Source organism: Ursus americanus, chromosome 25 (assembly GCF_024610735.1).
Source record: "Ursus americanus isolate L20-20 chromosome 25, mUrsAme1.1.p, whole genome shotgun sequence".
NCBI lineage: Eukaryota > Metazoa > Chordata > Mammalia > Carnivora > Ursidae > Ursus > Ursus americanus.
The window spans coordinates 22823995-22839414 of NC_142151.1; the positions used below are offsets into that span (position 1 = coordinate 22823995).

At 37.7% G+C, this 15420-nt stretch overlaps 1 protein-coding gene across 19 annotated transcripts in view; it reads right to left on the minus strand.

Annotated features, from left to right (window-relative positions):
- SOX5 (SRY-box transcription factor 5) overlaps positions 1 to 15420 on the minus strand; it is a 963841-nt gene that overhangs the window by 20780 nt on the left and 927641 nt on the right. For all 19 annotated transcript variants that reach the window (XM_045811725.2, XM_045811726.2, XM_045811732.2 and 16 more), the window contains one exon: positions 10930 to 11075. In XM_045811725.2, coding sequence (XP_045667681.1) covers positions 10930 to 11075 — 146 coding nt within the window. The remainder of the gene's footprint in view (positions 1 to 10929; positions 11076 to 15420) is intronic.

Below are 15420 nucleotides of genomic sequence, written 5' to 3' on the forward strand. Positions count from 1 at the left end.
AGATGAAAGATTATTTATAATATCATAATGATTTATCAGTTGGAGATTTTTCTCATCAGCTTAAGTAAAATACAAAGAAATAATGCATATGTCCACCCCCTCAACCTCTCGGTTCCACCCTTGCTTATTGAGAACGCCATTTTCTAAAAAATAACCATCCACCCACATAATCTAACAGCACAAATGGAAGAAAAGGCTTTCTTGTAAATTGTATATAAATTATATACAAATACATTCTCTCTCTCTCTCTCTCTTCTCTCACACACAGGCACACACATACACTTCCCTCCAAGACTAACAAAAATGCAAGTTGAAGAAATCATTCACTAATTTTACTCTGGTCAAATGTAAATGTATCCAGTGGGGTATTTCCAGACACAGTAGTACTCTGAAATCTGGTATCCCTTAGGAATATTTTCCATCAGAGGATCAGTCATAGAGATATGGGAACTAAGGGTTTGGAAAGGTCCATAAATGGCCTCAGGTCTACTCATCTACAAAATAATCCTTATTTAATCTTGATGTTTCTTTTTCAAAATCCAGAGATTCCCCTAGTGGAGAAAAAATCATGAATTTGAACACATAATTTTGTTCACAGTCTAATTTCCTTTTATGACATTTGGTAGCCACCTTCATGAAATGTTTCCTGAAGTATACTTTCACCTAAATTTCTTAGAAACTTAGTTTCATCAGGCAATCTGGTCAAACTGAAATGTATTGGCAGATCAAGTATCTTAAAAAGTATTGTGAAGCTGAAGAAGATGGAGTGGTTTTGAAGGAAACATACAGTTTCTATGAATTCAAGTCTTAATCCAGACGAATAATTTTCCAAGATAGCAGCATGACTTGTCGATAAAACTGATGACTCCCTATCTATGATTTTTAAAGAACTGATTTTAAAGTAGGAGAAATATTAGAAAGTTAATGACAATTCATTCTGATTAACGAAAGAAGAGACAAATTTGAGGAACAACGACCTGAGCACTTAATGTATGTTCCAGAAAAGACAGAGCTGATGGTTACAAACTCTGGCTAAGAGCACATAGTAGAGGATGTAGTGACAACAAAAAGCCAGTATGGATTCATTAACAAAAACAATATTATAATGGCCTTAGTTTATTTTTCTATAGGAATTGGAATGCAGACCAGGGATGCTCAATGGCCATAATGTTTTGGGCTTAACTCAGCTTTGGATTATGTTCCTATCAATATCCCTATTGTCATTATGGAGAAGTTGCATAGGACCCTGAAAAAGAAAGTTGAATAGGATGGGAAAAGCAGGTAAAAATATCTGTCTTTAAATATCTTAAGAATTAACTTATTTAAAAAAGAATCGAGCCCTGTTCTTTGTGAAAAAGGTATAGAATTTGACCATATACAGTCAAGAGATACAACACTGACCGACGGCTCTAAGTTATCGGGTGAAATATAATGAACCACAAAGAGCTGTCTAATAGTCAGAGATGTCTGTCCATTACATGAGCTGCTTCAAGATGTAAAAAATTTCCCCTTTCTGGAGATTTCTGAGCATTGGACATAGCACTACCTGTCTGGTGTATTTAAAATATTGAAGAGGAAATTCAAGGCCCTTTTCATTGTCTTTCAAACCCACAATTCTATGTCCTACTTTACTGGGCACTTCCTAAAACAAAACCAAAAAATTGTGACCAATGTATAAAACTATACATATTTTCTTTATCATAAATGACAGTTTTCTCAAAAGTTTTTAAGTTTCAAACCTAAGGCCACTCCACTTATAATTGACAATTCTACCATCATTTTCTTAAAGTCAAGGAAGAGATTTTAAATTATTAAAAAAAAAAACTAGAGGGTTATTGAGATATATTTTGTGAAGAGACTGTCACATTCAGAGAGACAATCCGATTCACTGATCCAGGTACTTTGTGAAAGACACAGTTATGTGCCCCAGTTCAACGTTACTAATTTAGTCTTTAAAACAGAAAACCACTGCCAGGGACAGGAAGAAGTCACTGAGGCCTGGGGGATTCATGCACAAAAAAGCCACTCAAAGGAATCTGTAGAAAACAGATCAGTCACAAAGAAGGCACACATGAATACTGTCGGCAAAATACTGGCCTTTGCTTGTTTGTCACACTGGAGCTTATGGTGTGTACACGTGGAAACGGGAAAGCAGGAGAAGAAAAAACCAAGACCCGAGTTTTCAAATGTTTGTGTATGTGGTCAGCATTCCACCAAAGTCTAAAAAAAGACCTTGTTATATTTCAAAGCAGTCCAGATAGAGATACTGTGCGCACTGAGTTGAATCAAAAGGAATAACGTGAGAAAAACAGGAGGCCAACAAAGAAAAACAAGAGAATTAACGACCGAGGCAGGACGTCCGGTAGGTGGGAGGGCTGCAGAGATGTAAACACAAAACTTGAACGTTGATGATAATTGTTCTATAAACAATGAGTAACTCAGTTATTGAGCTACAGAAATGTATAGAATTTTTCTCTTTAATTTTTCCTTTTCATGGAATAAAAGCTATAAAACTGTTAGCTTTCTTATGAATGTAGCCTCAGTAGCCAGTAGTCACCTCAGTTAAATAAATATAATTGGACTATTTTAAAGAGTCATGGCTTGGTTCAGAAACACTGGGTCTGACAATTAGAAATGGGCACATTGGAGTTATAGTTCACTTTCCAATTATCCATGGTTGTTTTAAGGGAAAGGAGAGAAAAATACAGATTAGAACAGATATTTAGAACCTCAGTTTAATCAACAGCTAAAACTTCACATGTTTTATCAGCGCTGCTTACGAGAAGCTAAGCAAACAAGATGGAACGTGTTCTTTTGGTTCTTTTGGCTCTTCCTCTAGTGAAGCGGCTGGTGGTGAAGGCTGGTGGTGAAGGGAGAGAGACCGAGGAAGGAAACAGATGCGGGAAAAACAAAGAATGGGAAGACAATGTACACATTATGGAGATGGGGACTGCTTAAACGAGATTTTTGTAATAAAGCCTCGAGACCGTACTAACTAATACACATGACCAATGCTGGAGCACAAGCGAATCATCCGGCACTGGGGACTTTCTCAAACTTCTTCAGCACAGTCCATTAGAAGAGAGACTGAACTCCAAGCCAGAAGACCTTGGCTTAAAAACGGATCTCCTACCGGAATTCCTATGATCTTCTCAAATCTCATTTTTATTTTTAAAACAAAAACTACTGCTCTGGTCATACTACGGCAGGAGGTTGAAAGCTGACGTGAAATCACTTTGGAAAGGGTAAAGCACAAAATAAATAGCAATAGCCATTATTATTCCTATGACCCATAAGCAAGTCTTTCTCATTTGTAAGAAAAGGAGAAGCGGTATGCCTGGAGAGATTCAATGAGACCCTTTGAAATGCATGCTCAATTCAGAATATTTTCCTCATAATTTTTAATCCATATTGGTAATTTGCAATAAATGACAATAGAGTGCAATACATCTAGTAAATATAAGAGGGTAAGTGAAAAACAAATGTCTCTAATTATTTCAGTGCTTTAATGTTTAACTGTCTTGAAGGCAGCTATTCGATCTTGGAGATGAGGATAGGAGCAAGGGAGAAGAGAAGGAAAGACCATACTTAATAGATCAGGTTTTTAAAGAGAACACTTCTGGTGCAACAATAAAAGTGATTCTTACTTTACTTATAGAAAATTAAGAAAAATCAGAATGTGGGCCCATATATGCCAATTTACACCCCTATCACCTTGGCATCACTATACTGTATTATTGTTCTAGTGTTTTATCTATGTAACATAGAACTATAATTTAAAAATATCTGGATCATTCTCTACATGGTGTTTTCAAACTTGCTTTTTTCAGGAATAGTATTGTGAGCATCTCCTCATGTCTTTAAGTGAATAGACAATTTCAATCATCAGAGAGGCCTGTGGGTGTCTATCCGAAAGCCCAATTTGGCATGCCCTGGGTGTCTCATTTTATTGGACCATCCTGCACTAACCCCTCTACCAGAATGATGTAAAGAACACAAGACTCTCTGTTTGAAAACATGCACAGCTTTTCTAGGCTTGAAAATTAAACCATAAAAAGTTTACTGGAAAAAAAAAAAAACCTTTAAAAAGCTCCTTAAAAACTCACACCATAATTGCTCCCCACCAAGCGTGGGCACTTGCTAGCTGCAGTAGTGGCACTGTGACAAATGTAGCAAAACTGAAAGCGGGCTATACTAAGAGAAAGAAAAAGTCTTCCACTGGCCATCTGTGAAAATAAGGCATGTGGCCATTAAATGCAGAGGCTGTAAATATACACAAACTCCATGAAGCAAATGGCAAAAAAGGACTAAACTTCAAGCTCAAACAAATCAAAATGTTTAATGCATAGTTACCACTGCTGGACGAAAACAGCTCTGATCTTTGCAGTCTGCAAACTCGGCATGTATTTCAATTAAATACCCCCAAAAAGAAAAGAAAGAAAAAGAAAGAAATGAAAAGACACAGAAGAAAACCATCTGGAACAAAAGGCTATAGACAGCCCATACTCAATTTCTAGAAACAAACAGCCCCTTTAACTTGCACCAGCCTGTCGAGAATGTCGATTGGAATTATTGAAAGGCTGACATCTAGAGTGATGGATGGGTGATGACATAATACCTATTTGCCTTTTTGTCATGGTCTTTGAAAACTGGCTGCTCTGTGCTGATAATATTCACTAAGGGGTTTTCCTTTCCCCTCCTGTCCCATAAGAAGTGTTCCCTAGCTAAGACACTCAGAATTAAGAGGGTTTTATGAATGAAAAACAAAGAGAAGAAAACCTAAGGATCAAATGCCAACTTGCACATAAAAAGCTGGTCTAGATTTCCTAATAATCAGTTGCCTAGAAAGCAGTTCCCTATCCATTTTATATAAATTTTCAGAGTAGAGAGACTCCAATAATAAAAAGGCAAGCATTCAACATCAGATTCGTGTGTCTTTTAAAGTCGTGAAATAATTAATATGTAAATGTAGAGATTAAAAAAATAACATATACTCACTTTTATAAAGAAACAATATTCATGATTTGCATCACTGTATTTTTTCTTAGACAAATTCCAACCAGCAGACTTAAAAGTTTGGGGGCTTTTGAAAAATTACACACTCATGCTCACACACAACTGCCTCCCCTCCCCCCAAAGCTCCTGCTTTGCCACTGTGCAGCAATGATCTATCTCAAGCCCTCCCGGAGGATTTACCTAACATGTCTTCCTCCTTCATGAAGTTTTTCCTCTAACCACTGAAATATCTAGTTCTAATTTGACTTCTCTAATTCATTTTGGCTAAAAGCAACATCTACAAAAGCGATCCACAAATCACTAATTAATTGTAGTGTCTTCCACTGAATGCAGAGCCATGAGCTCCTTCATATTCACTTTTTCCAAGCGAAACCTGTAATTCACAGTTCCTCATATGCCTTGTCCTTATCTGAGGGAAGGAGCATGTGTTAGATAAGGCTGAACTAGATACACCGTGTCAGTTTCTGAAGAGTTAACACTGCTGGCCCCATCCATCAGATGGCCAGCGAAGCATCAGGAAAGAATGATGGATGTAAAATTATTACAGGGCTGCCATCCGATACACTTACTGCCATTTGTAACTAATGCTGGGACTGACACACTTTTTTTCATTATTAAACATCCACATTAAGTCAACATTGGTCACTGTCATTTCATGTTTGGCACTCTGTTAAAGGGAAAGAAAGAGGTTGACAATAGCAGAAAAAGAAGAGGTTGTAGCGGAAGAGTTTCCAAGTGGCAGAGTGATAAAAATTAACCTCTATTTACAAATGAGTCTATATAGTATGTGGTAAGGCTTCTTAGCAGTATGACTGACAAGTGAAAAGAGAGACTACTATCATTGTTGAATAAATTACGATTTAAAATATACCTCTAATTCTCCAAATTTTCACCTTATTTTACGAAAATTTGCAATGAATTTTCACTGAACCTCAAAAGGAAAAGTAAGGCATTTTGCCAGGTATTCTTGCTTGCAGTAATAGAGGAATTCATAACATGTGTAGGCATTTAGATTTCAGGTACACTGTAGGCAATTAATGTTTGCTTAGTGGGTGAATTCTCTACCGTAAAAAATAGACACACGCATCTGCATGTTTATTTTTGTGAGGAATAATAATAAATAATAAAACATCTGTTTTATATGTGAAAGTAGTACAGAAGTCGGCCTTAACATGTAGAAACACGTGTAAGAACACACATTCATTGGTTTAATCTGTCACCCAGGCAATGTTGGGGTTTGTGCGTGTGTGTGATTCTGTGTGTGTGTGTGATTCGGTGCGCTTTAATTCTTTAACAACCACAGACAAGGTGTAAGGCCCTGGACATGTAATAGTGCAAGAACAAAAATAGTGAGATAGAGGACAACAAATATAACACAATCAGAACAAACCAGCTTCATGAAGAAAATATTTGAGACCGTTGATATCATTTTTATCATGTAGCTGTGGCTTACAATGGTTTTTTCCTTCTCAATAGCCATTCTGGTCCTTTTCTTCTCTGCCAATATAATCTTTGATCTTAACATATCCCTTGATCTCCAGGAGGATAAGCTAAGGTCTCTAATTCAGTCCCCAAATATAATTCATAATCAACTTAAGGCAGGTTCTCTTTCTTTGGGCAGTAATTGTCTGAAAGGTATGCATTCAACCCATTTCTACCCAAAAGAGATGTTTATGGAAGTCTGCTTGAGGGGTGCAGTGAAACATCTCTCTGTGAATAACGTAAGAAACACCCCTATGTGAATGAAGGAGGAATGAAACACACCTCTACGTGAAAGAGGACTGAAAATAGCAGAGAAACTGCTTTTCCTTCCTGAGCTGGCCTGCCTTCAGGGCACAGTTGTAGGTACAGCAACATTTTATGACCCTACGGGAAAAGCTAAGAGAATCGCAGAGATTTCAACCCTGATATTGCTGAGCTGATGAACTAATGCCACCAACTGCCTCCTACAGAACTTTATCATGTGCTAAAAATTAATCATCTGTTGAAGCTACTGTACTTAGATTACCTGACGTGTGTCATGAAATACATATCTAACATATACTACAGCACGGGCCTCATTCCCTTAGGATAACTGCGTTGGGGGTGAGGCAAAGGAGCAAGGAAACTTCTGGTCTATACCACATTTCAGTCAAGTGCACTGGGTCTCTATTATATTAGTGGGGCCTGCCTGGTGGTATCAGGACAAAAACTGAGGTCTTTATGGTTTCCTATTAACTATGGCTACCTTCACAAATGAGGTCAGAACCTGAGTATGCAGTTGGTCATATGGTCAAGACTGTGCCACGTGGGTGTTAATGAAGCAAAGTGGGTGGTTTTGAAGAACTAAATGTATGAGGGTCTTTCTGATTCTCTCTACCTGAGAAGATTTTTTTATTCATCCATAACACTAATCTGTGAAGAGCTATGTGATAAAAGATAACATTACCCGAATATGCAATCAGGCTATAATTAACCTAAAATGACAATTATAAATAACACCGTGTCCCAGAGTTTCCAAGAAACCTGACATACACAGTTTTTGGGTATGTTGAAACACTTCCAAGAAAAGTAAAAAATGAGAAATCTTTTAGAAGTCTTCAATTAAAATGTGTTTTAGTAAAAATGACTTTCATTATGTGTTTTGGTGCATATTACTAGAAAACATTTGTCCCTATCTTCACACCTCTAATTGTTTTTACTACCAATTACAGCTTTTCAGAATTAAGACTTTCTGCTTAGGACAACCATGTTGGTCATTTGAAATGTGGAGAAAATACCACGTATGAGGTTTGTGTACTCAAGAAAACAGATCTCCGGTTGTGCTATCACCTCTCAGACCGGTGGGAAGCACTAGGCTGGATTTCTTCTCTTTTTCCCTTTCCTTCCTCCCAGATCCTTTCTATCTGTTTCTTTCTTTTATCCACCCCTCCCCCCCCATCCTTACACCTCACACACTTTCTGGGTTTAGGAAGTTGGGAGTATTGTTTTAGTGAGAGAAAAGTCCTTCTTTCGGTATTCAAATGATGTGACAGAATGCAAAAAATTATATATTCTGTTTATGTCTTTCAAACAGAAGCAAAATTTCAAACCAATTACTGATCTACCTATGCTCTGGCCATGGGTAAAGTTGGGCAATTATAAAAATCTATGAAAAACTAGGTATTAGGAGAAAAACAACACAATAGGCATAGTGCTGTCACTTTATGTGGAAGAATAAGCAGCCGCTTTTGTTAACTCAGGTATAGAAATGGTCTGATAGGCTAAGCAAAATGGGTGGGGCCTTTATTCACTTCCTACAAGTAGGCTCACACACATAAAGATGCCATGATTAATAGTCGAAATAATAATTTTATTTAAACTATAAACTTTATAAAGGCAGGGGACTTATCTTCTTGTTCAATACAGTATCTCAAGCACACAATACTACCCCTCATACGCAGCAGGTGTTAATTAAAGGATATAAATTTGACATTATCTGATACCCATGAGTTGCCCATAGATGAATCATTAGTATTACAGAAATGGCACCCAAGCTAGTTCAACAGGAAAAGGCAACAACAGTTAATATCTGCTTCTCAGAGAGCTTCAAAAATCACACTTTCATTGTCAGGTAGCGAGGTGTCGTTCAGACCCTTCTGCTGAAAAGATTTACTTACACTTTACCAAAGTCTTCCATACTATTGTAATAATGGAACTGTTTCACTTCCATATTTTAAGATTTTCACTTAAAAACCCATGAAAATATAAGACTGTAGTTGACGGTGTAACTCAACTGGGCATGTGAAGAGATTTGGGAATGACAGCCTTCTGGAGAATGGAGACATCTTAACTGGCCAACGGGTTTTGGCAAGTATCACTCCAAAAATTGATTTCTAAAAAGTTATAATGCTAGAAAAAAGAAGCGGAAATTGAAGGCAGTAGTGTTCCACAAGAGGCAACTCTCCCTCCTGCAATACAAATGGAGAAGGTGCTAATCAGAGAAATAAAGTCTGATTGTAGAGGAGGAGCACGAAGTGGAAGTAAAGTCCCCTAACAATGGACAACTATGGAGTAAAGTGAATGCAGATGGCTCCACTCCTGGTACTTAATCAAAAGGCTGAGCAGAGTCACTGGAGCCGGCATAAAGTCATGTGTTAGAACAACAGCTGATCTGTATTAGAGGAGATTAACTCGCAGTGCCATGGTGGAGGGCCCAGGATTATTTTATGTACTTCCACTGCCTTACAAGCCGTCAGCACAATTATTGCCCTCCGATCTGAATGAGCGATCTGTAACCACAGCTAAACAGCATGCTGCTTAGGGGCCTAGGAGCTTCATGAAGATGAATTTCCATACCATCAAAGTGCTTTTAATGGGCTCCCTGATCCAACCACAAGGCCTGTTTTGCAAGTATATAGAACTCAGGATGAAGGCTTCCTGTCCAAAAGGATTTGGTCGGTTGTCACTTGACAATTCCCAGCCAGCACAGGGGAGGAGAGGGGGGAGATAGGTAGAGTTGTCTCTGCTTTGGAGGATTAAAAAAAAAAAAAGGGTACAGATGCTTGCTGAATGCAACCAACTGCTGTATCCACAGCTGAATTCAATGCGCTTAACAAATAACGGCAATTTAGCTATGCTTGCGAGGAATAGCTTGAGTCACTTTGCATTAGCATCTGGCTGAGTGTTAAACTCATTTCTACATGGGGAGCAGAGAAAAGGAATTTCTGTTCAAGCATCCTTTCAAGAATGTTTAAATATTTGAATATAAATTCCTTTATGCTTGCTATCATTCCTTCTTAGAGCAGTCACTTTGCTTTTCCCCTTCCCTTCTGGTGCTTAGCTAGGAAAATTTTGTGCCCTCCTCGCTGCACCAGTATCGCTCTTCTTATGCTGTGTGCCTGCCAGGGATGTATCCCTCTCCCCTCCAGGAACAGAGCAGAATTGGAGTCATTTCTCCATCCTTTTGACCCATGTTTGGACCAGAGGAAAAGTAAGTTGTGACGGGATCACACACAGATTTCACCTCCACTGTGCAGACTGTAAGCTTCTTAGAGATTGCACTCCAAATTCCATATAAAACCTGGGAAACCAGAAAGCTATCCAATTAGCAATCTGCTCATTCTGGACACCACTGTTTGACTCGCAAGCTTCCCATGAGGGTTAACTTTCAAGTTACTGCTAAGTAGCTGATCATTTTTTTCCTCTTTAGCTACAGGATTGTAAAAACAAGACTCAGTAACATTTTAAATTTTCAATTCAAAAATTTCAAATATGACCAAGATAAGTACATCATTTGGAGCATTCTGTAATGACATAGTATTTTTCTGAGTAAAATACAATGTAGCTTAGACAAAAGAGTTTGACATTATTACATCTCAGATAAATTCAGCAGTTTCACTGGGCTTAGGTATAATAATAATGTCCAAGTTTTAAAAAGCACATTTTGTTTTATAATAAAGTCAAAATTTCCAATTCTGCAGTCATCTAAAACTTGACGGTGCTTTGCATTGGAAACATATTATGACAGGCTCAGGATCCTAGTTACTTAGGCTACAAGCATGGGTATCATCCAAGCTTATGCTGATTAAAGAAGATTCAGCATTTTCAAATCCAGCTCATCCCCAAATACAAGTTAAGCATCTCTGTAAAGCAAAACTTTCACTCCGACTCAGATATTTCAAATGCCATTCCATTTTAATGCAAACTGGTGGCAGAAAGGGGGATATTAATTGTCAATTTGGAGATGGATAGAAGAGAATTACAACTCTTCTCATTTCCAGATGGTTTTGATTAGGATGGGCATGAAGATTTCTGTACTGACGGGGGGGGGGGGGTGGGAAACGGAGGGGGAACCCTCATTCTGAGGTGGTGAGAAGATGAGAAAACAAAGAAGAAAAAAAGCATTTAGGCAATTGAAGTGTTTTTGGAAAGTCCGTTATTTTAGGAACTAACCTTTTCTGTCCGGCAGTTATTGAGACCTAGACTATTCACAACAGCCACCTTCCCGTCAAGCACCTGCTGCTCCCGCCGAAGCTGCTCCTTCATCTGCCGAGCCTCTTGGATTGCCTTGGTGACAGCATCATGGTCATTTAAATAACCTGAGGATGTGACAGAACAAAGGCTATGTTTTGTACAAATGCATGGTGAGGTTAACCTTTAACCATAAAAAAACCACAACATGCCTTTTTTTGCGGGGGAGGGGTAATGGCTAGTGTCTGGCATATAATACTTTCTCAATTTCATGAGTCTAAAATGAATGAATGAATGAGTAATTGATAATGCCTGACTCAGAGTCATACGTGAATGTGTTGCCAAGCATCTGTAATGCAAATGGAATATTTAAGTCAAATATAGTTGTTTCCACATGCTTGGAAAGAAGTATAAAATATAATTTTGAAATTAACTTTTTTTTCAGTTATCTGAATATTTTGTAGTGCAAAAATAAAACCTATCTTTGATTTTTTTTTCATGTAAGGATCATTTGAATGTTACTATAGGATAGAGGTATGATGATTATTACTCTATTGACATTCTCATCGTATTGGAAAGGTCAGTTCAGAGTCTGCAAACAGCACTATTAGGGTTGTTATATACAGAAGGAATAAATCATTATTAACTAAGTGAAAGGAGATTGTTCCCCGCCCCCCCATCCATTGATGGTGAAGGAAACCACTGGTGGCACTGGTTTGCTATGGATACAAACTTGTAAGAGTTAAGGGGCCAAATTTCAAGCACAGAATGGAACCAAGCACCTGTGAATTGTATGATAAGAAATTGTGGCTACTGAAAACTACAGTCACACTTAATTCACACTCCTAACAAGATGGTCAAATGACTAATTTGTCTACAGCTCCACAATCCAGAGTAAGTAAAAAAAAATTGTCAAAATATTTCTTTTAAAGAATAACAGGTATAAGGAACACTAATTTTTACCTTAATTTTAACACTGGTCACTTATTTATTTGATGCACACTATTATGATCATCCGCATGACTTTAGGGTAGAATACCGATGGGAAAAGACTGTTTTGTAAATATTGAAAGGAAAGCTAATATATCATCTTTCACTCTCCCTATCTTTTAACTAGGGCATAAAATGGCATAAACTGAATCTATAATATGAAATTGCCCAGAAAAGGGACTTGTTTGTGACATGAGGCTAAATCTAACCAGATCCATTGGTGAATTGTGACAGATGGAGGGACTGTGAGACAGAAGGCAGGCACTAATCACACATAAAATGACCGGCTTGCCTCAACATGTTCCATGGATTCCAGCAAACTTTACACCCTAATCCATTTTTAGAACAAAAAACATCTGGGCCATAAATCCTCTAATCTGCCAAAACACGCTATTAAATCCCATGATTTGTTGAAAAACACTAAGATTAAAGAAAGGAAATATAAAATGGCTAACTGCCGTGTTAGGAAAGTGTTATTAATACTCTTTCTTTGTCTCAATTATGAATGTTCTGGTACTACAGAGCCTTGTCTAATCATGTCAGATTACACATCCTCATCGTATTGCTAGACTTTTCTATCTGATCTGTTGATTGCCAAAAAACATAGAATACTTTCTTACTGCTTAAACGTTTCTATTGAAGAAGCTGGTGTCAGATTAGGGCAGTGCTTCAGTGCTGGAGGGTTTCAAAATGATCCACGCTTCCCCCAACCCCCCGATATGCACAGACTAGACCTCATCCTCTGATCTCCTTGAGGCAGAAAGATAAGTTCCAGTGTAGGCAACAGCAAGAGGAGCCTCAAGAGCGACTATATGTTTTCCTTTTTCAGAGCTCAATTCATTGGAACGTATTCAAAGAACAAAACATCCTTGCTCATTACAAATATAATATGAATTGGGAACAACTATTTAGACCTAGGTCAAGCCTTTAGGGTTAATGTTTACTTCAAATTACTGTGGTTTTTAACCTTATATTATCCTCAGCATCCTGTCTTCGTTCTGCTGAACAACCTTCTTAATATATTATTCTTGAACTGATTCTGTTCATGAACACTACTACTCTCGAAAGAAATACAGCTCGTACAGGAGAGTGATGGTCTCAGGATATGTTCTCATTTAGTAAAAGATCTTAAGAGGATCAGCCTGATTTTCCTATGCTCTAACCCCTGTTTATATACGGCTGGGCATCATGCATTTTTGCAGTCTATTTAGCTTCTCCAGAGCACAAATACACTTTGAAATGGTTTGGCACATGGCGTTGAATAAAAGTATGAATTCTTTATGTCTTTAGGTGCTGCCAAGATAACATTGTGCAGGAAAAATGATTAATATAGATGCAAAAGGGATGCAAATTATATGGGGGTGAATAACTGACAGACATATGTTCTGTAATGTCTATTTCCAGTTTGAGGTGTGTGTTCTTAGGCAGGTGGAAATAGGCGTCCACTTTAAAATAAACATTCTTGCGTTTAGAGACTCTTGAATTTTAGTTAAAATGCTTTATGAAATCTAACATTTGTATCTGCTGTGTTAAATTTTAAGGCCATTTATATGTTACAGAGTTGAATCATAACAGGATTGTTTGCTGGTTCTTTCCATTTTGTTCTCATCACTGTCACTAAATTACCAGTCTTGCTGATTCCCTCTCTCCTGCCAAATGGCTTAAACTCCGATTTTGGAAACTCCTTATTGGTCAATAAGGCTGAACTTTCACCTTCCTGCCCCACCCCCACCCTGACCCCTACTCCATGCTAGCTTCAAATCTGTCTCCATTTCTGCCCATTGCCTCCTCCTGCTTTAGTGAAAATGGTGTCTCTACTTTCATTCAAGGCAAATCCCCCCAACTTGTGCTCTAGATTTCTATACCTCTCCATTGGTCATTCTCTTTCACATTTATGTCATCCAGATCTTCTCCACCATCTCTACCACTTCAGTTTGTAAGTACTTAAGTTTCTCCACCTGAGACGAGCAAATAAATTTTCTTTCAACTTTGTGTTGCATTCTCTTTACAACTGTCTCTCTTTGCCGTCTAAGATTCTTATCACACTCTCCCATTCCTTCCTCACTCTTCCATTTCTGCTATAATCTTGTTTCTGCTGCCCTTGCTCTTTTAAATTGCCAAATCCAAGGGACACTTGTCATGGCTTGCAGAATGACCTGACAATCCCCTCATTATAGAAATTCCTTTCTTCTTTGTTTCTCATCATAACGTGGATCCCCTTTTCTCTCTGCTTCCTCCATCTTCATATCCTTTCCTGGGATCTGTTCTTCATCTCCTCCTTAGATTTGGTCCACAGTTACAATCTTCAGAAAAAGTTGGCATTTTGAAGTTGGAAAAGCCTGAATTAAAATAATAACTTTGCCACTTATAAGCTCTATAAATTTTACATGTTCGTCTTACCCATTTAAATCTCAATTATCTTATTGGTGAAATGGAGATAACATTCACCAGATAACATAAATGAGTTAATACAGTCTTGCATAATAAATGGTCCACGAAAATTATTCACTGTCAGTTTATTTACAAAATGGTATAGTGAAATAGATAGGATTTAGGCATTGGATGCTGATGGGTCTGGGTTTCTATTTCTTGGGAAGTGTGATATTTGCAAAATTATAACACTTAATTTCATTGAGTTTCCATTCCCACCAACTGTAAAATAAATGTCAGGTTGATGGAAGAATTAAACAAAATAACACATCTTGTGAAGGAGTAGATAGCACTTGGTACCTGAGGAGGCAGCAGAAAATGTTAATTCCTTTCTTTTCTTTTCACTTTCATTTTCTCTGTATGCTCACCCTCAGCAGTCTTATTGTATGGCTTTGTCAATAATGATAAAAGCTGTGAAGGGATATCATTTCTTGTTGGTACAGAGGTTCAAGGAAAGGGAGTCACACCATACAACCCCACAAATGATCAGTTGATAGATTTTATTCAGTCTGCATTATATATTTAGGCACCAACTTCATCATAAGTTAGGGTCTGAAGGTGGGTATTTGCTTAGGAGAGGTTTGGTGAGCTTCAGTCTAACGAGGGAAGTGGGAAGGCAATGGTCAATATGGCTTCCAGTTAGCACCTTGACTGAGATTTGGAAAATGTAGGTTAGGGATCATTAGTGTAAGAAATCTGCAAGATTCTGTAACTTTGTTAAATTCATCACAGTTTGATTTTTTTGCCTTGGTGTTTCCTTTTAATCACTACCACAAAATTTTCAAAATTAAAAAGGCCCTTTTTATATATTTTCAGGGGCAGAAGAAAAAGGGATAACCTGGAAATAACGTGTTATTTCATTTAATTCTTCCATCGACCTTACATTTGTTCTATTACAAAAATGGTAAATGGTATAATATGACATCTATTTAAAGTTTGTATTTTTAAGCGTTGTTAAATTCCATGGTCAGCTTAGGAAACTCATGAGCAATCTTAGGATAAAATCGAAACAGAAAGAGTACTAGTTGTTCCACAAGGCAAGAAACTGTTAAA